Below are 24,117 nucleotides of genomic sequence, written 5' to 3'. Positions count from 1 at the left end.
TTGTAAAGATAAGTAAGCCAAAATTCCTCCCCAATGACTTAATGGACTGATAAAGTCATACAAGAAATGATTCAAATTGTTGCTGCTCAAGTTAGTTCTAAAAGCTACTGACTCAGGGGGTACTTAACATTGCCAACAGGCACTTCATATTAGGGGAGCTCCACTAAGTTTTTTTTTTGTTTGTTTTTGTTTTTGTTTCATTTCCATTAAATATATAATGGCACAGTGTTATGGTGCCATTTTTCTATTTGATAAATATGTTGTTGCTATTCATCTGAGGTTGTATTTGCCTAATACTAAGGTCCACAATGATCTGATGCCTTTTATTATAATTTAATTACATTAGTAAAATAGGATTCAAAGACTACCAACAACTTTTGCATATACAATGTCTGTCTTCCTTTTTATTCCTTTATATTTTATTCATATATGGATGTTGTACATTTTAAATAAAATAAAACTCAGCAACATTGTTTTCCAGGATATATTACTGACTTTACTTTTTTTTTTTTTTTTTTTTACAATTTTCTACCCACTTTTGCATTTGGTGTGGATGTGTTTGTTGCATAAACGCAGTGATGGATCAAAGGGCTGGGTCAGTACTGGTTATTGTCTGTGTGGGGGAGCAGGAAGTCCACATCGTGACTAATGGGCCTGTGCCTCTAATTAGAGGACCAAGCACACGCAGACACACGGACACACAAGAAATGAATAATACGTAAGCAGTGGCTATTCTCTACATTCATTTGCAGAGAGGTTTCCCTTCACCCAGGACACCTTTGCAGATGAAAGTGTAACTAAATTCTTACAGGATTAGTGCTAGTACCGACAACTGGTTAATTAACCCTTTCACCCCCTGAAAAATCCCCAACTCTTTATACCTGATCACACACCCTAGTCTACCTGTGTGTGTTTATTCATTTTTTGTTCAGTTTTAATCTTGAAATCATTCAATTTCTTTTTTACATTGTTTGAAGCGGTGAAAGAGCTTCATCAGTGAAAAAACCCAAGGTTACCAATTAGGTCAACCTTTTGGGCTAACTTTATAGTTATCTACTACAGTAGCCTACCTCCATTGTATCATCCTGAAAACCGTTGCTTATATAAATACACATTAAAAAGAAACGCCAACTATAATTCTTGTGTTGCCTGTTCGACCCTGTAAAGTGGCTGTTTGCTGTTGCTTCCACTTGTTCCATTTATTCCTTCCATTTTGTAAAAGCTTGGCTCTCTGCGCGCGCACTCCTGGTGCTCTCTAATTAAGGCTGATTTATGGTTCCGCGTTACAACAACGCAGAACCTATGGCGTAGGCTACGCCGTAACCCTACGGAGTGGGTTCTGCGTCGATTTAACGCAGAACCATAATTCAGTCTTTAGTGCGCTCTGTGGTGTGAAGGTGGCTTGGTTCATCGCTGCTGCGCTCTTCAGGAGAAACTTGCACGATGGAAACTTTGACAAACAGCAGTACATTTCTGTCAAAGAGATAAATGTATTGGAAGTATATGGTGCTCAAAAACTCAAGAACCAATGTGTGACGAGGGAGAAGAAAGCGACGGGGCCGGGAGAGCGCGTCTTTCGGAGTCTCCCTCGCCGCCTCTGTCCGCCAGTCTTCCCCGAGGATCTCCCTCCACTCCGCGGCCCCTGGACATCTTCTCCTCCGCTTCTCCGCTGCTCGGGGACACGGACCCGCCGTATCTCGCCTCTTCCGAGTGTCTGCACCCCTCTCTGGAGGACCGGGAACTCGGTGGCTCCACACACTTCACGCCGCCAAAGTTCCGCCAGCGCACCGGAGAGACCGGCTCCCCTTTGCGCTCGCCGCCGGACGTGCGGATCGATGTCGGCTATGAGCGGTACGACGGCCCGCTGCCCAAGTGGAGGGGACGCGGCGCGGGGACCGCGGAGAGGTTTCAGCACCGCGGACAGCGACTCCAGCAGCAGGCTCCGGAGCCCTCCAGCTCCGGGAACCACTACTCTGTTGAGCACCTGGACGCCGAGTTACACGCCGAAACCCGACAGTCGTGAGTCCCGCCTTCACACTGACCCGCAATTTAACGCAAACTCCATTATTTACTAACTTTGTGGTTATGCAGAGAGGGTACTGGTTACTTTTTTTGGAAATTCAATTGATTGCATTAATTCCACCTGGAATGCCAACAGGTCAGTTTGTTGAGTGTAGAGAAGGAGAATGAACCAGCTGCACCAAGCCTGGAGGGTAACTGCTGTGCTTTAAAATGCACTTAATGGATTTCCTGATTTTTTCTGGGTAAAATCATCCAAAATCGTTGATAATCATTTCCTTTGTTTTATTTTAATAAAACATGTTTAGATGTGATATTATCATATACACTGAATGAAATGAATGAATGAAAAAAAATCTATTGGTCACCACCAAGCATGAACACTTAGGTCACAACCAAAGGGTCAGGGCTGAAGCCTCAGCTTGTAAATGCCCCCACCCCCCCTTCTTACATTTCAAAATGTTCTTTTGTCTGACATGTTTGAGACATTTTCCTTATACAACAAATGAATAATAGCTAACAACAACAAAGAGCTATGCACATATACTGTACATGCATACCTATCTGCTTATGACGTACCTACACATACATCCATACATGTACATACATATATACAAGCACATTACATATCCACATACATATGTACACTACACATGCTTACACTTACATACATGCATGTATCTGTACACACATATGTTAAAAAAAGGATTACTTAAGTGTTTATCAAAATAATACCCAATGTACCCATCAATGGCCCACAAAAACCTGTAATTCCCCTGTCTAACCTAATAATTAAGCGTACTTTGTCAGCTGACTGATTCACTGAAAATGTAAAATATGTGCATGAGAGAATTGGAGTTTGAATGTCTTTCTTTTTCTTCAACACAGTTTTCCTTCATGGATGTAGAGATTCCATCCAACACATGAATGCATGAACACCTGTGTGTTTATTTATGCATGTGCATATGAAGAGTCACACAAGCAAAATAATTTAAGACTGAGTTGGAGTAGATTACTGGCCTGCACAGTATCCGGCAATTTTCCAGTAGGCTTATAAAATTTTATTTGACTGAGTGTTTAATTGCTTTGTGTTAAATTAAAGCTCAGTATATTACTGTTTGGGCACAATCTGTATCCATGCAAGGCACATCCACAGAAGGACGAACATGATGGCACATAATGGATATTCAGCACTACTAGCTTATAGCCATGACTATCAGAAGTTGAGATTGGCAGGCCTGTGTTGAGTCTTTGATCTTCCCAGTTCTGCCTCTTTGATATACCAGTGCTCAGTTTAAAAAGGTCTGTCATTGAAAAGAAGCCTGTATGCACTCACTGATGCCTGTCAACTGTGTGTATTTGTGCATGAGTGTTGTGTGAAAGGAGAGTTATGAGAGGGGGAACAGACCTGGTTTTTATTACCACCAAATTATGGTGAGAAGTTGATCTTTGATTTAAAAAAATTACAATATGCTGCTTTAGAGTGTGTATGAAAAAGGGCGTGATGAGTATAGTCTCCTTAAATATGTCTCCTTAAACATTCTATTCATGTACACTTGTTTAGTCAAAACATATTTTTCAATCATTCTCCCACATTTGACTTTAAATGTGAATTGCCTTCTTAATGCCTTTCCTATCTCCTATCTATATAACTTTAAATTACCTAACCCACTAGACTGCTATTCTGTCAGCAATTCCCTGCTGCTGAGTAATCAATGGCTTCGTTCAACTCACAATCATCTACAGTTAAAGTTAACAACCAAAAGAATAAACTATATGTGAGGAAAGTGTCCATGTGCTGCCAGTCTGGCTTTTATGTAGCTTGGTATTTTGATTCTGAATGTCGCTCGAACTCTAGGGATATTTCTTAACTTGGTGTTTTGATGATGGAGGTAAAGAACACTATCTAACATTAAATTCAAATTCACTCTTAGGTGGTCTCTTTGGTTTGAATCAAGTGACTGAAAAGATATAGGATTCTGATCATCAATTTATTCAATTTATTTTCCTATGGATTGAGGTATTGTCCACCTGGAAGTGACCACTCTGATAAAGACATAAGTGTGCCAGTATAGGATGAAGGTAATTACTCAGGACAAAGTTGCATTGATTTTCAATTAGCCTCCCATCTAAGGGAACATGTTGATCTAAATGATGCCAACAAGATGCTCTACACAGCATTAAATAAGAAGTCCTCACTTAAGGAGTCAAGGGATTAAGTTTTTACTTTCATCTGTTATTAAATATGTTGTGCTTTTGTGTGCAACTGAGGAAGCACATAAGCAAATTAATGTAATACTAAGATGAAGCACATAAATTGGCCTTTACAGTATCCAGCATCAAAATGTATAGTATAGGCTTATAAAATGTCCCTAGTAACAGGCATGCCGCCCTATTTAAAGAGCTCTTAGAGGGAACCAAAAGCTATATTTGACCCCTTTATATTGCCTATGAAAATGTTAACAGAGTGAATTGTATTGCATGGTGATCATGGGGTTTGCAGTATTACCACTGAAAGTAGTAGTTAAATTGCAGCAATGTGAAGCATGCCAGTTTGTAGCTGATTATCTACTGTAGGTAGTGATGTCTATTCAACCCGGACATTAACTAGCAAATTATAGTTAGGTGATGTGGTCAACTTTAACTTTTACCAATCTTATCTGTCCAAATGCACCAACATCACCATCCCTGAACATAACCCAGTGAGCTAAGCTGGAATTAGCTTTTGTGTCTGACTTTAAGTCAGGTGTTTTCATTCATTTGAAAGCTTGTAGTTTTTTAAAACACATCACTCTCCAGGCTACAAATCATAACATGCCTGTTTTGCATTACACGGAACTGTCACAAATATGTTGTAGTGCATCTATAACAACATCTAAAATACTTAAAAGACATTTTTGACTAAGAGCATTGTCAAGGTAGCATTTGTACAGCTTGGCTTTGGCTTACAATTGAAACTTTAAACTTGTGGTTAAAATTTGGCATCACTTCAGCTGAATGTTATCGTACACATGTCAAGCAAAGTAAAAATTTACCATCTCACAAGTCTGGTATGACTTTTTTTTAAATATCAACAAACCCACATTTTGGATTTTTCTTTTTTTGACTGGCTGAAAACAAATGATAGAAGGATGGGAGGGTGCTGTACATATGGTTTGTCTTAAAAGGGAGTGGGAGCTCTTCTTTTTGTGCCATGACATCATTCTGTACACCTGTTTTAAAGCATGATGATGTAGCGAGTCCTTTAATCTTGTCTCAGGCACATCTCTGCACTTTCTACAAACACAATGTCACACACCAGGTGTTTAAGCAGATATGTTTTACCCAATCACTCCTTAGGAGACCAATTGTTCTTCTGGCCCACAGACACAAGCACGTGTTCTCTCTGTCCATCCATCTACAATGTATGTCCCTCCTCATGTCCACGTTGCTGTAATTCCGCAAATAAATGAGGCAGATAAATCCTATTCCACATACAAATCACAAGCAATCAAAGATGGATGGAGAGGGAGATGGAAAGGGATTGAAAATGGCAATTCATTACATGACTATAAGGTTATCCGAATGGGCTGGCGGCCAGAATGTGCTTCTGCTTATGATGAATTCACCCACTGCTTCAAAATGTAATATATCTTTGAGATTGTTTGTGTGGAAGTAAGATGTTGAGTAAAAGGTACACCACATCATAATGCATTGTAGTACATCAGCAGCACAAGGCATGAAAGCATGGCCTTTAGAAATGTTGTCTTGCTCTTTGAGAGTCACAAAAATGGAACATTAAAAGCCTCACAGAAGTATTACTTGCCACAGGGTGTTTGAATTGGCTTGCAATACATTTTGCAAATAATGTAAGTTGTGTTTGTATTATGTGTGCATAGTCTGAAACTGTGCATATGAATGAGTGCAAGAGAGAATGTGAGCAAAAGGGGGGGGGGGGGGGTGGGGGGTGGGTTCTTCTTTCCCCTTGATTGACGTCCTGGGGCATGCACAGCTGTTTGAGTAAATTGAAAATAAAAAGCTCTGGTTCTTTTACAGTTTAATCACACACTGACAAACATATGTTTGGTCCCTCAAACCCACTCAACACACACACACACACACACACACACACACACACACACACACACACACACAGGAGTTTTCCTTAAATTAACTCTTTTCATTTTTTCAGCTTCACATCCTCTGACACCGCTGAGTGAATATTTCTACCATGAACAGGTTTCCATTTTCAACTTTCCATTCATGTCCTGCCCTCTGCACACACACACACACACACACACACACACACACACACACACACACACACACACACACACACACACAGACAGAGAGAGGGAGAGAGATACCAGAAGACCAAAACCCTGTATACACGTATGCTCTCCTGATTGTATATAACCATATTTTTCCACAGATATCGTCCACTTAGGGACAGAATAATTACTTTTTTCCATAGATAACCACCACTTAGGGACAGAATAATATTTTTTTTATGCTGGGATATTTCAGAGTAAATTTGATGTATCAGACGTCTCCTCTGATCAAATTCTCTGGTAATTCAAGTTATACAATACCACTTTACCATAAACCTCAATTACGTCATCATTTCTTCCACTCATTTTAAAACGCCTTCTTTCCTTGATCTTTTCTTTTTGCCAGTTACTGTTGTTTCCTCTCATCTTACTGTTTCCTGTCTTCTCCACTTCTCCCAGGGTGGAAGCCATGCATCGCCGGCACACCACGCTGAGGGAGAAGGGGCGTCGCCAGGCCGTGCGCGGACCAGCCTATATGTTCAATGAGCGTGGCTCCGCCCTCACTGCAGAGGAGGAGCGTTTTCTGGATGCTGCAGAGTACGGAAACATTCCTGTGGTGCGCAAAATGTTGGAAGAGTCCAAAACACTCAACTTCAATTCTGTGGACTACATGGGTCAGAATGCTCTGCAGCTGGCAGTGGGTAATGAGCACCTAGAAGTGACCGAGCTCCTCCTAAAGAAGGATGGTCTTGCCAGGATCGGGGATGGCCTTCTCTTGGCCATCTCCAAGGGCTATGTTCGAATCGTTGAAGCCATTCTCGCCCACCCTGCTTTCGGTGGGGGTCTCCGACTGACTTTGAGTCCCCTGGAGCAGGAGATGCGTGACGATGACTTTTATGCTTATGATGAGGATGGCACGCGTTTTTCACATGACATCACGCCCATCATTTTAGCAGCTCACTGCCAGGAGTATGAGATAGTTCACATCCTTTTGACAAAGGGGGCCCGCATAGAAAGGCCTCATGACTACTTCTGTAAGTGTTCAGAATGTGTGGAAAACCAGAAGAAAGACTCATTCAGTCATTCACGCTCCAGGATGAATGCATACAAGGGCCTGGCCAGCGCAGCTTACCTATCCCTCAGCAGTGAAGACCCGGTGCTCACGGCGCTTGAGCTAAGTAATGAACTGGCAAGACTGGCCAACATCGAGACAGAGTTCAAGGTGAGTTGTCCTTTCTTTGCATCTTTTCTCTATACTTCAGTTATAAAAAAAAGGATGCTTCCACTCAGGAAGGACAACGATTTATTCAAAAAAAGTTATAAATATAAACAAAATTCTGTGTAATTAATCATTTTAAATATATGATTAGAATAAGGTTCAAAGGTATTTTGTATGTAATCTGAATTCAGGGATAAATTGAGTAACAAGTTGTTTTTTAATATTTTTCAGAATTGAAACAAAACACTTTTTAATCTCTAAATATTTTGTATTTTTCAGCAAAATAGTTTGTATATTTGTTATATTTTATTTTATATTCAATCCATAGAATACAATGGACAAAGCATTTGACCCATTGGTTTCTGACATGAACACGCCCACCTCATGTCAATCAAAGTTAGCTTTGCTCCCAGCTCCATTCAGCCAAACCCTGCCGTCGTACGGGATATACCGTTTAACAGGCAAAATCAAGAATGACAGTCTCGTTTAGCCAATGTTGGGTTAATACAAACGGGTGGTTGCATCGCAAGTATGGGATCACAACGATTGGCTGACTCGACTGCCAATCAATCATATTCAAAAATACGTGACACTGTATATCTGGCAGTCAAAATAGATTTCATTTTTGACAGAATTAGCACAACCCTTTGACTTTGACTTCATTGTTTTTAAATATAATCTGTTCCTGGTAATAATGCGGTTGCTATTGCTGTTAGTTATTATCCTTCATACAGGTTGTACTTTTTTTTCTTGCAAACAGTAACAGTAGGGTCAGTTACACCTTTGGAAGAAACATAATAATGCTGAATTGATGGAAATAAATGATAATGACTAAATTTACTGACGTGGCGTAAATAGGGTTAACAAGCCAATGCTTCTACTGTAGTTTCTGTGCTGGATTATCGTTACACAGAAATCATGAAAATCCCACAGAAACAGTGGCGGTAATGGAAGATCAGGATGCTGACTTCAACAATTCAGAAGTAATTTATAGCAACTTGAAAGCAGTGAAAGAGCATTACATGTTTTTGGCAGATGTGTTTTCTTTTTGAAAGCGCTGCTGTTTTTGAATGTGGGTTTAGAGAGGCAACTATTCTCCTTATTTACCACAAACTCTTTTAAAGGAACACAGTTCTGGGTCTTTCCAGCTTATTTTTACCCCTGTGGACGGTGCATTAATCGGTCAGCTGGTCATAAAGGTTGGAATGCAGCTAGTCAATCAATATTTCATGTGCAGCATATCAATAACTTGGTAAAGATTATGCTAATTTATTACATGATGATGTTGGAAGGTTTGCAAATGACAGAAAAGACTCAGAGGTGCTTCAGGAAGTTCAAGGACATGGACGTCTTTCGGAGAAAGTACCTTCCTTGGATTAATACACTGGCGTACTTCAAATGTGTAGTAAAAGCTGTGGTCAAGACCCAAATCACAAAACACGATAAACACAATGTATGTCTTACTTTTATTTTTATTTTTATTTTATTTTTTTATTTAACCTTTATTTAACCAGGCAAGCAAATTAAGAACATATTTCTTATTTACAAGTGCAGCCTAGGGGGGTAAGGGGAGGGAGCTAAGATGAAAAAAACAAAGTTATATAAATACACAAAAAGACATTAAAAACACAATACACAATACAAAAGATTTAATCAAGTAAAACGGTCAGTATGCATGAAGGAGGACTAGAGGCAAGTGCAGGAGTCGGTTGTACTTAATAAAAGATGTAGTTTGAAGGTGGAGATGGAAGTGAGAACAGAAAGTTTAAGGGTTTTTTGTAAGGTGTTCCAATCAGAGGCTGCAGCGAACCGGAAGGCCTTGCGCCCAAAGATGGTGCGGACTTTGGGGATGGAGAGATTGATGAAGGCGCTGGACCTTAGAGTGCGGGCAGGTTGTGAGAGGTGCAGAAGAGAGGAGAGGTAGGGAGGAGTAATGCCGAGGATAGATTTATAGATGAGCAGAAACCAGTGATGGAGCCGTCTGGTGTGAAGGGAGGTCCAGTCTACCAGGTTATAGAGGTCGCAATGGTGAGTGGTGAAAGGAGCCCCAGTTGCAAAACGGATGGCGGAATGATGGAGTGGGTCCAGTTTACTGAGAGTAGAGTGAGGTGCGATTCTATAAATGGTGTCACCGTAGTCAAAAATGGGCAGAATGGTCATTTTGATGAGTGCGTGTTTGGCTGCACGGGTGAAGGAGGCCTTGTTCCGGTAAAGAAAGCTCAGACGAGCTTTGACTTTTGACTGTAGGTGTTTGATGTGGGTGGAGAAAGAGAGGGACGAGTCCAACCAGAGGCCAAGGTATTTGTAACAGGATACGAACTCTAGTTCAGAGCCTTCGGCGCAGAACTATTTAGGAACAGTGGTGGGAGTGTGTTTCCGGTCAAAGACAATGCATTTTGTTTTTTTGGTGTTGAGGAGGAGCTGGAGACTGTGGAAGTGCTGTTCAACGGAAGTGAGGCTGTGTTGTAGTGTGGCTGCAGCGGACTGGAGGGACGGGACCTCAGAGTAAAGGATGGTGTCATCGGCATATAGATGGATTTTTGAGTTGCCGGCAAACCTGGTTGTGTCATTGATGTAGATGGAGAATAGTGTTGGGCCTAGAATAGAACCCTGAGGCACCCCTTTGGTGATGGTGAGAGGGGCTGATATGAAGTTTTCGGACTTGACTTGCTGGACTCTGTGGTTTAGATAGCTGGAGAACCAGTTGCAGGAGTGGGGTGAAAGACCAATGTTGGAGAGCCTCTGTAGGAGTATGAGATGGGTGACGGAGTCAAAGGCCTTGGAAAGATCAATGAAGGCAGCGATGCAGGTCTGCTTGGAGTCCAGAGAGGAGACAATGTCATCCAGGACCTTCAGCGTAGCAGTGGTACATCCATGACCTGGCCTGAATCCAGACTGTAAGGAGGACAAGATGTTGTTGGAGGTTAGGAAGTCGATGAGTTGTTTATGGACCAGTTTCTCGAAGACCTTGGCCAAGCACGGCAGAATGGATATAGGCCTATAGCAGTTGGGTTCAGAGCTGGAGCCCCCTTTGAAGAGGGGGAAAACGAGAGCAGATTTCCAATCTATGGGAAAGGTGGACTGATCCAGAGACATGTTGAAGAGCCGTGTGATGGGAACAGTAATGGCAGGAGCAGCTACTTTTAAAAATCTGGGGTCGAGCCCATCAGAACCAGCTGACTTATTGGAGTCTGGTTTGGAGAGATTCTCTAAGACTTCAGAAGTCAAAATGGGTCTGAAGGAGAAAGTGCTAGAGCTGGTGGATGTGGGTGAGGGTGGAGGAGGAGGAGAGTGAGCAGCAGTGGAGGGTTTAGTTTACCTGAAAATATGTTTTACCTTTTTCCCACCTATTATATGTTTCTAATTTTTTTTTTAATTTTTTTTTTTACCTAGTAAATTGAGTTTTAACTTCAAATGAAAGGTGTATCCAAACTTGTAGCTTATCAGTTATCAATTTGCAAGAAAAAAGTCTGAATATGTTTGTTGTTTATGTGAGGATCTTAAAATTGACAGACCAAGAGACCAGCAGGAGAAATGAGGGAAAGGTCATAACCTGACCAGACAGATGGTTTGGTGTGTTTTCTAAGAGAAATGGAATGCAACTTTCTGAGGGGTCTTGATCTGCTTGTTCGGTCCGCAGCAAAGTTCAGGTGACAATTGTTCACGTGAACCATGCCAACTTTAATCAAGCCAAACTTGCCAAATCTGAAAGTACCCAAAGAGCAATGTAAAATAAATCTCAGACATGTACAACAGCAGGAATACAGTGTTCAGCGAGAGCTGGTAGATCTGTCCCCGCAAATTATTCAACCCACATCTGGGACTGATTGAACAATCTCTCATCTGGAATGAGTTTTTAATAGCTTTTACTGCCCTGCAGAATTATGTTCAGTTGAAGCTCTGCTGATGTAAATAAAAACATGTTTAATGCAACAGTTTTTTCAGTTACATTATCAAAGAAAAGATTGCATTCTTTAAACAACACTCACTGAAATATGTCATGATGACGGTGCAATATGGGCTCAAATTAAAGCCATAAATATTTTGTATCTGTAAATAAACTTTGTACTTATAGAAATTTTTTTGTGCGTGTGCAAAAAATATTTGTACTTGTAGAAATATTTTGTGTGTGTGCAAAAAATATTTGTACTTGTAGAAATATTTTGTGCATGTGTAAAACATTTTTGTAGCTGTGGAATTAATTCGTCTGTGTGCAACATTGGATATACAAAGCTACAAACTTTTTTCTTTTAATTCATGTTATATCAGCTATAGAGAACAAGGTAGTGCCGAAAAACGTATATATATATCCCCCCTCACAAAAATAAGAAAAATAGAGAAACATATTTTCTCATCAATAAAGCATATTTTACATTTTTATACATTACATTACATTTTATTGTCTGAAAAATGGTTCAAATATGTTTTGTATGTATTTTGTTATTTGAATTTTTTTTTATTTGTTTCGTTGATGAAAAAATATGTCTACAAATATTTTTTGCACACGCACAAAATATTTCTACAAGTACAAATATTTTTTGCAAGTACAAAGTTTATTTACAGATACAAAATATTTATGGCTTTAATTTGAGCCCATAGTGCTAACACATGAAAATGAAATTGATGCTCCAGTGTGTGCGTGCATGCATTTGTGTGTGTGTGTGTGTGTGTGTGTGTGTGTGTGTGTGTGTGTGTGTGTATTGCTGTGCAGAGGGACCAGTTCACAACATGTTTGCTCACGTTTACGTGGAACGTGTGGGCATCCTTTAAACTGGAGCATGAGTTTGAGAGGAAGCTGATTCTGCCTCGCTTGGCCTTTTACCGTACCTGACCCAAATCATTCGGCTTTGGAGATTAAGTCCGCCAAACGTCCTGGCAAATAAAATATCGTCATGGACAGAAGCTGTAGATAAAGCAGTTGTTTAAAAAGTGATATTTTTAGGATTACAAACAAGCATTATGATGATTGTAAATGGTGATTTCATTTATTTATTCATTTTATAAAAAAATGTCATGGTTGTTATATGAAAAACACAGATTAACAGAACATAGACTGGAGTACAGATGAAAATCACCAAAAAAATGGTTATTTATAAATGCCTGCTATTATGTCATCACCAAACATTTATTAATATGTACAAGCCTAAGATGTCTGGCAGTATTGTGCGAATAACTTAAGACGCCAGTGATGGCACTTTTCCATTAGTACCTACTCGGCTCTACTCATCTCAACTCAGCTCGACTCAATTTGGCCTAGTTTCTTTTCCATTACAATCCAGTAACCGCAGCAGAAGTAGGTGGGGTTGGAGCGAAGCTGCTGTGACGTACATGATTGTGTGACACAAACGAAGAAGAGGAAAACACCACCAAAGATGTACAACATGGAGGAGATGATATATTTTCTTCTGGATCTGTGTCATGTGTTCAATATCAAGTTAAAAAATGAGAGTGAGAGAAGGTTTCAAGCAGTGAGGCTTTTAAATTTTTTTTAGCTTGTCTCGGTGCTGTTGAAAAGTTAGTTGGAAGACGTGAGCAGCTACGACAAAGCTTCTGGTAGATCTTGTCGTTCCTTATTGCCCCGTAGATCCCCTTGAATTCTCCCCTCAGCCACCAGGTTTATGAACACCTCAGAACAGACGTCTGCGCTGCCATTGCCTGTCGAATAAAATGAACAAGAAGCCGCTGTCAGAGTAGCTCTTTCGCTGATGTCCACATTCCAACTCAGAGACTGATTGGCCAACCTCCTGACCAATCGGTGCCATGTAGTGTCATGACGTCAGATATAACCCGACTCAGCCAAACCGAGTCGAGCAAAGTAGGTACTAGTAGAAAAGCGCCAATATTATAACAAGATTAATAGCACATGTGTGTGTGTCTGTGTGCGTGTGTGTCTGTGTGTTTTTATTTTCATTTTGTTGTTTTACAATTTTTGGCCATCCTGTTTGCCTGGACACATAACTAGTGTCTCCTCTATTTTTAAAACATTTAATGGTAAGGAAATACATTGCTGACATGTAGTTTAATAGTTTAATAGTCATATATTCAGAGATCAGATATCCATCATCTGACAATATTTTAATGTAATCGTCACTGCGTTTCTGTCTCTTTACATATTTGTCTGCCTTTGTCCTTCCATGTGCTGATTTATATTTTCCTCTAACGCGCTAATAATTTATGTGTGTCCTCATTTGTCTTTGATACCTGTGCATTCTGCCCACCCTTTTGTCTGACATGCAGCCTTTTCACGCGTCATCTTGTTCCACGCCTTGTGACAAATTAATGAGAAGGAGTAACCTGAGGGACCAAGGTCGTGTTAGGACTTATCTCTCTCATTTCCATCTCATTATCACTTCCTTGTCCTCATCCCTTGTTTATCACCTTGTCGCTCTTCGTGTCATCTTCTCAATCAAATAATGTTTACACTGTGCCAGTATCATTAGTCATTAATCAGTTTATTCAGCTGAATCAGGTTATAGGAATGTTAGTTAATAAATGCTTAAATGAAATGAGATTGAACAGTCATCAACACCATTAATCGGACCTTAATGATGCCCAAACATCCAGGAGCATTCCAACAATCATGCTAATTCATGAAAAATTAAGTTTACTAGAGATTGCTTGCTGAATTAAAACAATTTTATTGGTTCAAAAACTTCATTTTTCCCTATTGACAGTTTAAAGATAACAAGATCATAGATATGAACCCTTCTCTGCGGATGCACATTTCATATTCAACAGATAACGCAGCTGTGATGATCCTATCATCTAAGTGCAAGGATATCAATTTCCCACATTTTTGACATAATTCATGCTGAGGGTTACTTTGAGCCCTGATTAAAATGTATTTGGCTGTACGCTTCGTGATTTAACATGAGAGCTTGTTTATATATGTACCTTTGTAGTTTCACAACCTGGCTCATAGGTCCTGACAAAAACTGACAGAACACAAAAAATTCATCCATCCATCCATCCATCCATCCATCCATCCATCCATCCATCCATCCATCCATCCATCCATCCATCCATCCATCCATCCATCCATCCATCCATCCATCCATCCATCCATCCATCCACCACTTATCCGAAGCCAGGTCGCGGGGGCAGCAGCCTCCACAGAGATGCCCAGACTTTCCTCACCCTAGACACTTCCTTCAGCTCCAGCAAAAAAATCAAATGAATAAATATGTATTTGTTGTCACTGTTATCTCAAAACCATGCCAATTATAGGTTATTTGGGACATCATGCCCAAACTAAAACGTTCAGCATGCAAGGTATATATTCAATTAAGCTCAGGTCACAGGTGCTCTAAATCTGTTTGGATGCTGCAATCAGCCCATGTAATGGAGCACCTAGGACTTGTAGGACACAAGGATGCAATCACCATCACGACCCGCACATAAGCAGGAGCGTCCTCACATCCAAGACTCAGACAACAGCAGCTGAAAAGGAGACATTTTACTCTGGGCGGAATTTCAGATTCACGTTGTCCTTGTTGCAATTAAACCTGCTTCCTTTTAGTTTATTTTTATCCTTTGCCTTATTATGCAGTAGTACACGGCACTTACACGGTCTAATACGAAGCCCAACTGTACATGTACAATCTAACGTGTAAAAAGTTTCACTAACAAGGTTGACACAGGTGAGGCAACCTGTTGTCATGTAAAAAAAATTGGAGATGTGCTCACGCTGTGAAATCAAACGACACGTATTTCCAGTTAAAACATATACATCACCATCAAAGTTAGCCAAAGTTATCACCCTGGAAAATATCTTACTAAAAGTGAATTTTCAGTCCCTCCCCAAAGTCTTTGTGCATGTTGGACAACTGGCACAAACACACATCACAATCAGCAACTGAGAAAGATAAAAAAAAAAAAAAATTATTTCTACACTCACTGGTTCTTTGGTTTCTCAATATAGATTAATGTCAGAGTGTAATGCCATGAAAAATGAATGCATAAAACAAATTGTTATTGTATTGAAAGCAGCTGGTGCGTACTCGGTCATTCAACAAAATGTGCATAGTATAAACTGCAAGCAGGTACAATTGTAATACCTGCTGGTAAAAGTCGCTACTGCTCACACAGCTGAAATGATTGCTGCTCATGTTGCTTATTAGATGAACATATGGTGACTGCTACAGGCACCGCGGCCTGTCCAACAACCTTCCGTTTATCTTCACACATCTTATTTTACAAGATAGCCCATCACTTTCTCATTTGCGCCTGAGGACATACTGTACGTACTGTACACACAGCTTACAAAAACTGATTGGACAGACTGTGAAGGAAAGTACTGTAAGTCAGAGGAGACTGCCATTTAATGATCACATTTGCATTTTAGCAAGTGGTCCGTGCCACCGTTCTGTTTAGGAGAAAAGACACTGAGAAGAAAGAAAGGAAGGTGACATAGTTTGGTGGCGGTGAATGTCTCCTAAAGTGTGGCGATATGACCTTTCTTTTCATCTCATCCTGCCAGCATACATCCAGTTTGTGTCATGTCCGCTGAGCTCACTCACCTGGAACAGTTCTCAATCTCTCTTTCAGTTTCAGTCCCGCAGCCTCGTCCCTAATCTCATCTCCTGAGGCAGACACTATACACCCTGCATGGATATCGTATTTTAACGATGTAGAAGATTCTTGTTCATCTTGTGGTTCAAATTTTATTAATAAATGTATGTTTTTTGTACATATTCTACCCTGAAGGCCTGTCTTAAGATTTATATGTATCTTTCCCATCAAGTAATCGCCGAATGTTGCTTCTTCGCTTTCCTGCCCAAAGCGCCAAAAGCTACCCATAATTTCCTTTTTGACAGTGATGAGTCGTATGGTCCAGCCTGATCTAACCTGCTACTTCCTTTTTTTTAAATGATAAAATCAAAGCAGTTTGTTGCATATTTCACAGCAGAAAGGCATTTAAAATACAATCAAACAGGTATCATAAAAATTATAGAAGTAATTTATTACTTAAAGGAGCATGAGGCAGGATTGAGGCAGGATTTATGAAAAAAATGCGTATACGTTTTAAGTTTTCTAATAATGTCAGATGAAGTGTTCCAAACCAAAAAGAATGAGCCCTCTAGTGTATCTCTCTGTTGCCTTGAACAGGCTGTGTGCTGCAAAATGTGCTGCAATTCTGGGCCCGAATTTCCTGCGCTGTCCTGCGGATGTGACGTCAAATGACGCTGCATGCGCGTTCTCCCCGTTTTCGCATGCCGGCTTCGCTGTTGGCTGCAGTACCCCCGACGGCCGTCGTGGCGAAGGGTGGCGCTAGAGAGTCTCATTTCTTAAAAGGAGCCTCATGCTCCTTTAAACTGTAAAAATCTGCAAGAATTAAGTTCATGTTCATTGCAACATGTAGGATAAAAAAAAAGTTAACAATCACTTGAAAACATTTTTTGAATGATTTGGGGGCATCTGCTTTGACAACAGCCTGGTGTTGTAATTCCTGAGACCCGAGAAAAAAAATGTGTTGCAAATTTTAATTTATTTGGATAAATTAAGTGTTGGGGTGGTAAAGAACACATTTCAAATGTTTGTTTTTTTTTAACTTAACTTTATTACAATTTTACAACACGTCCACCATAGTGGACAACGGGACTTAAAACAACAAAATAAAGCCACCTTTTCAAAACTCTATTGGAATCTTTTGGAATTGAAAAACAAAGACTGTCAGTCTTTGTTTTTAAATTCCAAAAGATTCCAAAAGACTCCAAAAGACATCATCTGGGATGCAACATAAAATGCCAACTGCTGTAAAACATCGCAAAAGCATGTAACTCCTAAACAGATTAATTTAACAGCCCAGAACGTTTAAGTTGGGTGAGGGTGCCCTCAAGTCTCTTCAATTATGGTATTGGAGGAAGCATTGTGATTTCTTTGTGACACAGAGGAACATTTGGCACTTCACACATCTCACAAATGTTTTACCCTTGCACCCAGGCATTCTGCATCTGGAAGAATTTTGCTGGTCGACCATTTCGGGCAAATGGATTGCACCATATTTCCTTGTGGTCTCACTTGGCTGGGGCTTCCTTCTCTTGTTTTGCTGGGAGTATTCTTCATCACTTGTGTTTCGCTCTGACCTCTGATCTTGTTGACCTGTCTGTCCCTGGGTTATCAGTTCCTCAGCCAAGAGGATTTTGAACTCCAGGTACTGGTGGGGCTTCTTTGCAGGTCCAGACTCTTGTGTTGCAAGTCGTCGCAAGGCCCATCTGTCTTCTCTGTATTGAAGCCATGAGTTGGTGACGGCCAAATCAATGAAGTGAAGCATGGTACGAACTGTCCATTTCTTGGTGCGGGCGGGCATTCTGTAGAAGCTGAGCATGCGATCGCACAGGTCAACACCTCCCATGTTGCTGTTGTATTCTGCAACCACTGCCGGTCTTGTGACTTGGACGTGCCGCTTTTCTTTTTTTCACCATCTGATACAGGTATCCTCAGGCTCAATCCCATGGGTCGTTGATGCCATGACAACAGGCTTGTTGTCCATCCACTTGGTGACTGCAATTTCATGAGGTCTCCGCACAACCATTTCTGATGTCCCTCTTGGTTTTTTGCTTAGTGCCTTGTCAGCAATGAGGTGGCACCCTTTTGGCATTCGATTCTTCTGAATTGTTCCTGTAGCAGAGAGGCCCCTTTCCTTAAGGGCATCCAGAAGACCGATGGTGGTAAAATACCGGTCAAAGTAGACCAGTGCTCCTCTGGGAACTGTTTCAGTCAAGCGCATGACTGAAATACCACTTATTCCCAAATTTTGGACTTGAGCAAAGGTGTTCTTTCCCATGTAGGTTTCAAAGTCCAACACTAGGCCACCTGGACTTGCAAGAACGAACACCTTTAATCCTGTAGGATTCGGTTTCCCAGGCACAAACTGACGAACTGGACACCGGCCGGTGAACGGAATCATCTGTTCATCAATACAGACCTGTGTTGGCCTGGGTAGGTTGAGGCAACCTTGGAGGACTCTCTGCATCTTCATCACTTTCATCTTCCTCTGTATTTTCGTCCTCATTTGCACCACCCACTCCTGTCTCAACCCTTCTCTCTTCAGTCTCATCTTCTGAAAGGTCTATGTCTGAATCTCCACCAATGATTCTGTTGAGAATCCTCTCACACTCTGTCATAGAGCTGTCTTCTAAATACATGTGAAATAGTGAAATAGTTAGTCCTGATGTCCATTACAGGGGACATCCATCAATTAGTATTTTCTCCACTGAAAATAAATACATTCAACTCTGAAAACACACTAAAATACTCCTTAGATGTTTATTTATTAAATACAATCAAAATATAAGATTGAAAAATATTTTAAATAGCTTACTCTTCCTTTTTCCATAAAATGTGCTTGTTGAGACGGCAGCCATTTTGAAATGCAGGTAAAAGTCATGTGACATGGCCACAACCCCACACATGAGATATCATTGGAAAGCTATTGTTGTCCTCTGTAAGATACGACAGGACTCAGTAGCCTCACATGTATAGTATTGGAGGTATTAAGCTCCAACTGATGTCTACTACAGAGGACAAAAATGCATTGCTGGGTCTCAGGAGGTGACAATTATTGTCTGTATAGTTTGAATCGCCAGTCTGTCAGACTGGACCTGTTCAACCAACTGTTGTGGGACACATGCGGCTGGACGGTGAGGGGGGCTGATAAAAGCAAGGGTGAGGACTGAGCTGATGGGACAACGTGCCAGTAAATGGTTTAAGCACGGTCTGATGTGTGAACACAGTGTAATTAAATGGCCTTGTATCATTTGTCTTTATTTGTCATATTGTCATATTTTGTATAGCTGCAAGTTGATTAGTTTGATTAAGCATTGAAATTAATTTTGGATTTTCATGTACTACAGTAATATGATATAAATATTCTTCAGAATGAGCAAAAGCACTGCACCAATTACACTTTTAATTTTAATTAATTTCTATTCTTTTTTCAGTTCTTAGAGTATAGTATAGTTACAAAGATTGCATGAAAGCCGGTGATTGTGGTGGGCTGAGGGGGCACTTAGCGCCACAAATGAAAATTTGTGGTGCTCTTTGTTTCAGTTACTCAGGTGTTAAGTTGATTCTTTAGCCGTGACTTTTCATTTTGCTGAGGTAAGGAAGTTCCTTTCAAAGCACATTCTTTTTTTATTTTTTGAAGAAGATCAATTTAAGATTTTTCAAAACGGAAAGGTCAAGAACCAAATCTCTCAGAACCCTCCCACCCCTTTACACCCGAGTCATATTATAATTACAAAGTAGTATAAATGTCACTGTCATGGTGTAATTTTTCTTGTTAAAAGAGTTTGGGCGAATGGGCCCAAAAAGAAAAATACACTACAGAGTGCTGATGTGAGGTGAGTTAACAACCAAATCATGGAAAAAGAAAAAAAAGAGATAACTTGATGCGTTTCTGCTTTTTTCTGTCCACATCAATGTATTTCTACAGTAGCTGCTGTGAAGTGAAGGATTAAAAAGTTTATGAAAAATTCACACTCATCCACCTGCTCCCCTGTCATGCAGAATGACTATCGCAAGCTGTCCATGCAGTGCAAAGACTTTGTGGTGGGTGTGTTGGACCTTTGTCGGGACACAGAGGAAGTTGAGGCCATATTGAATGGCGATGTGGATCAATGTCCGCCGAGCCCTTACAACCGACCCTGCCTCAGCCGCGTCATACTAGCCATCAAGTATGAGGTCAAAAAGGTAAGCAAATAAAGACTAAAACATGGGTATGCTATATATCTAACTAAAAAAAGGGAGTTTTAGTCTCAGGAATACGAATCTGTTAAATAACATTTACACACTATTTATAAAAAAATTTGCATTGCCGTTAACCAAATAAAAACTTCAAAACAGCTCACTGAGAAATTCAATTTGAGATCTCATTTGCATGATATACTTCATTCTGAGTAGAAATTCGAACAAACTGAAGACTTTAAAGGTATTGTGACATCATTTTTAACATGCTTTTAACACTATTAAAAGTCTTGGCCAACATCCCTCAAATGTGTCTAAAAGAGTGTAACAAGAAAAACTTCACTCTAGTACTCCATTCCTGGCTTTTTATTACAGTGTTTTTTTGCGGCGTGAAAAACGGGTCCTTTTTCCCCTTTCCTGTCAATCATTGCTCCGCTCCTCCTCCAAACCTCCTCCAACCAACCGCTACACACTTCTGCCGTCTTCACACACACGCGCGCACACCGACCACAAACACCGACACACAGCCCAGACAGGGCGACTACAGCCCGGGGATGAAGTCCAACCGGGACCAGAGGACCGGGACCGCAGCTCCCCGCGAGCAATACGCTCACAGCGGCGTTGGAGAGTTATGCCGCGTTCCATTTGTCCTCGGAAGTCGGAATTTCCCAGTTCCCAGTCGGAATTTTCAACTGGAACGCCCCTCGAAGTGGGATCTCCTACTGGTAAAGTGGGAGAATCTTCACCACCCCCGAGTTCCCAGTTCCCAGTTCCGATTTCCGAGGTAAATGGAACGCGGCATTAAGCCGGGAGCGACAGGCGAAGCATGCACGGAAAAGCAGCACAGCGAAGCAGACAGTCCACAGCAAACAATCATAAAAATAAAGGCATGCAAGCAGCAGTGTCTCCTTATCTTAAGTCCAGTCAGTGGCCGCGGGTCTTCTTAGCAGTGCTCCTCCGGTGATTAGAACAGAAGAGGCTCTAAACTGCTCCGTGTTAAGCCTGATTTATGGTTCCGCGTTAAATCGACGCAGATCCTACGCCGTAGGGTTCAGCGTACGGTGCGCGTCGCCGCGTAACCCTACGCCGTAGGCTCTGCGTCGGTGTAACGCGGAACCATAAATCAGCCTTTATGGTGCGCTGGAGAGGAGAGGAGGCAGGAGCTGGGTGGAGGGGGCGGTGATTTAGCGGGCCCTGACGTCACGGCCCGCCACCAAACCAGGTGCGCCGTTTTTGCACAGTTATGCGGAAAATCCCAGAAAGCACACAATACACTGAATGTTAAAAGTTTGTTGTTTTTTGGGTGTAATTGATGTCAAGACACCCAACAAAACACAAAAAATCAAGAAAAATGTGTTTTTCATGTCACAATACCTTTAAGATTCAAATGAGATACAAAGATGAAAAAGTGGAGTTAGACGCATCAAACAAAGTTTGTGGAGCATAAAAAAATCCATGAGGTATTAAAACACAATTAACAAAACTATTTCCCAATATCAGGGATATCATGTAAAATTTAAGTAAATCTTTACTTTACTTACTGAACTGATCTATTGCCACACATCTGAAAGTCAAATGTTTTCTCATTCTTGTTTTTGTTAAAGTATTTCAGATGCTCAGCAGTTCAGAGGCTCCTTTGTTTTCCTTTTATTCATGCCGTTGTGACCTCTTCACTGATACCAAGGCAGATGATCTCCCTCCTCTGCAGCCTTGAAGATGCAGTTAGCATGATTTCTGTGAAATATTATTTTACTTTGGTCTCTTACAACATGCTGAAGCATCTGTGCAGTTTGCACTTAGGTCGTATCTGGCGGACCCTGGTGTTCAAATCCTGGTCAGGGCAGGCAACAAGAACCCACCTCACGGATACAAACATAGAAATGATGGTATGCTAGATTAGACGTCATCTGGATTGCATCAATTGCTGGGTAACTTGGGTTTGCTGATGAGAAATGAGCTAGTGGAAGAAAACCTGTACAGAGTAAAGTATTTACATGTTCTATAATAACATAATATTTACTATATTGAATATAGTATATAAATATCATTTAAAAAAATCGTTTTTTTTAAATCAAGTACCAATGAACGTGATATGTTGAATATGTTGCCCAAAAACAGAGGTAGGGATTAAACGGCTGACATTCGTCCTCTGTGACAACCCACAGCCAGCTGATCCACAGCCTCGTGGACTGAAGCATAATATAACACGGGAATAATTTCAGCTCATTACAACACAACATGAATCATGCGCAAGCAAGTAAGTTCCTTGAACGATTTGTTAAAAAAAAGTTGTGTGCTGTCATGCGTGTAGCCTCAGAGGGCCCGGAATAAACAACTCACAGGCCCCTGTAGAAGAGCTAATCCCTGCTGAGCAGAAGTGCTGTCTAAATGTCAAACCAAATCCCTGCTCCCCATTCCCCCTCACAGAACTTTCACTGGTAGTGTGTGTGTTGGGCTGCCAGCAGTTTGTTTAAGCCATCTTTTGCTGTATCTGGTACCATACGTTGTGTCCAGTACCAGCCAATTACAGAAGCAGCTACAATAGACGGGAGGAATGGTTGCCACGGATACCAGGTGGCATATGATTGCATGTGAATGTTGCTGGACACAGGACGGTTTAAGGGCACGGATCAGTGGTTTGACAGCCTGCGGGCTCCAGGAGGAAACAGTGATGGCCAAGTGCGTGTATGTCGTTCAGATGTTTTTGTTTGTGACACAGAGCACAGAAAGTCATTGTTTAGCTCAGATGATTTCTCTCTGAGAGCGGTTGCGGTTGAGTGGTGAAGAGGTGGAAATGACTGGAAGGGAAACAAAAAAAAACAAAAAACTAAATAAATAAAATACAATAAAAAGATACACAGAGTGTTGTTGTGACTATAGTTAGCTGCCAGTAGAGCATTGATTAGTCTCTCGTCCACACCTGTCTTCCAGTCGGTAACAAAGCATCTGTTCCCTCCATCAGATCACCACTGGTCTTCATTTATCATTGCATTTCAGTAATTAATGTCAGTCAGTTGCTCCTACTCACCGCCTGCTTCCGTTTGCACCAAGCATAACAAATAGATTTTTCCAATCTATTTGTTGGCATTTTTCTCTACATAAGTCATTTATTCTAAACAAACATTTTTATTCATCGACATCGTGCTTGAAGTAAAAAATGCAGTCTACATACTTAACTTCTGGGGCTTATATAATAGAAGATTAGCTTTTATTAATTTTCCTTTGTGTATTACACACAAGTGGCCAGATGGCTCAATGAACATGACACATTCGGGCTACAGTTCCTCCAACGGCAGAGCCAGCAGTTCAGCACATGTTTCATTTCATTGCTTTTTTTGTTTATACTTTCTTTCTTACTCAGGGATAATTAAAAGAAGACGTGACACAAGACAAATCTCTACCAAGTTTTGTAAAACATTTTTTAGCATCAAATTCAACAAGTAGGAATCTTTTTTCAAAACAAAGTAAAACAAAATATTTTGTATAATATTCTCTTTTTTAAGATTTGAATACCATTTCCCTCATTATGACACGTCTTAACTAATCATGTTCACCAGGGCAAGTAGTATAATGCAGCCTACTGTCAGCATTTCAGGATTATGTTTCGGGGGGCTACAGTATGACACACATGGGCTACATTCAGTCCGAGCCCCCTAACATCTCAATCCAGCCCCCTTTAAAAGTAAATGACAACGCAAACATTTATTTAAAAAAGAAATGTAGCAATATTTAAGACAGAATTTCACTTGGAATCAATACGTAAGAAACAGAAAAAAACCGAGCGTTTGTGACTTTATCCATTATTTGTCGTAAATATTGATTCACTGGCAGTGTGTTTTAAAAGTCTAGTAAACACTGATGTGTTCAAGAACGAAACAAAAACATTTCTCAACCAAGCATGCTATATGTAGCACAAACCTGTCATTGATGTGCAAAGAAGAA

General features: G+C 40.7%; 1 protein-coding gene across 2 annotated transcripts in view; it reads left to right on the top strand.

Moving 5' to 3' along the window:
* The first annotated feature begins 1,522 nt into the window (after nucleotides 1-1,522).
* LOC133447007 (short transient receptor potential channel 7-like) overlaps nucleotides 1,523-24,117 on the top strand; it is a 59,344-nt gene continuing 36,749 nt past the window's right edge. The window contains exons 1-3 of one of the 2 annotated variants that reach the window (XM_061725379.1): nucleotides 1,523-2,019; nucleotides 6,729-7,491; nucleotides 19,999-20,181. In XM_061725379.1, the coding sequence (XP_061581363.1) occupies nucleotides 1,529-2,019; nucleotides 6,729-7,491; nucleotides 19,999-20,181 (1,437 nt within the window). In that variant the 5' untranslated portion in view covers nucleotides 1,523-1,528. Of the gene's footprint in view, nucleotides 2,020-6,728; nucleotides 7,492-19,998; nucleotides 20,182-24,117 lie in introns of those variants that run through there. The other variant, XM_061725378.1, reaches the window with a different exon arrangement.

Source organism: Cololabis saira, chromosome 7, assembly GCF_033807715.1.
Source record: "Cololabis saira isolate AMF1-May2022 chromosome 7, fColSai1.1, whole genome shotgun sequence".
Classification (NCBI taxonomy): Eukaryota; Metazoa; Chordata; class Actinopteri; order Beloniformes; family Belonidae; genus Cololabis; species Cololabis saira.
Note: the sequence above shows the minus strand (reverse complement) of the source record. Positions and strands in the feature narration are given on the sequence as shown.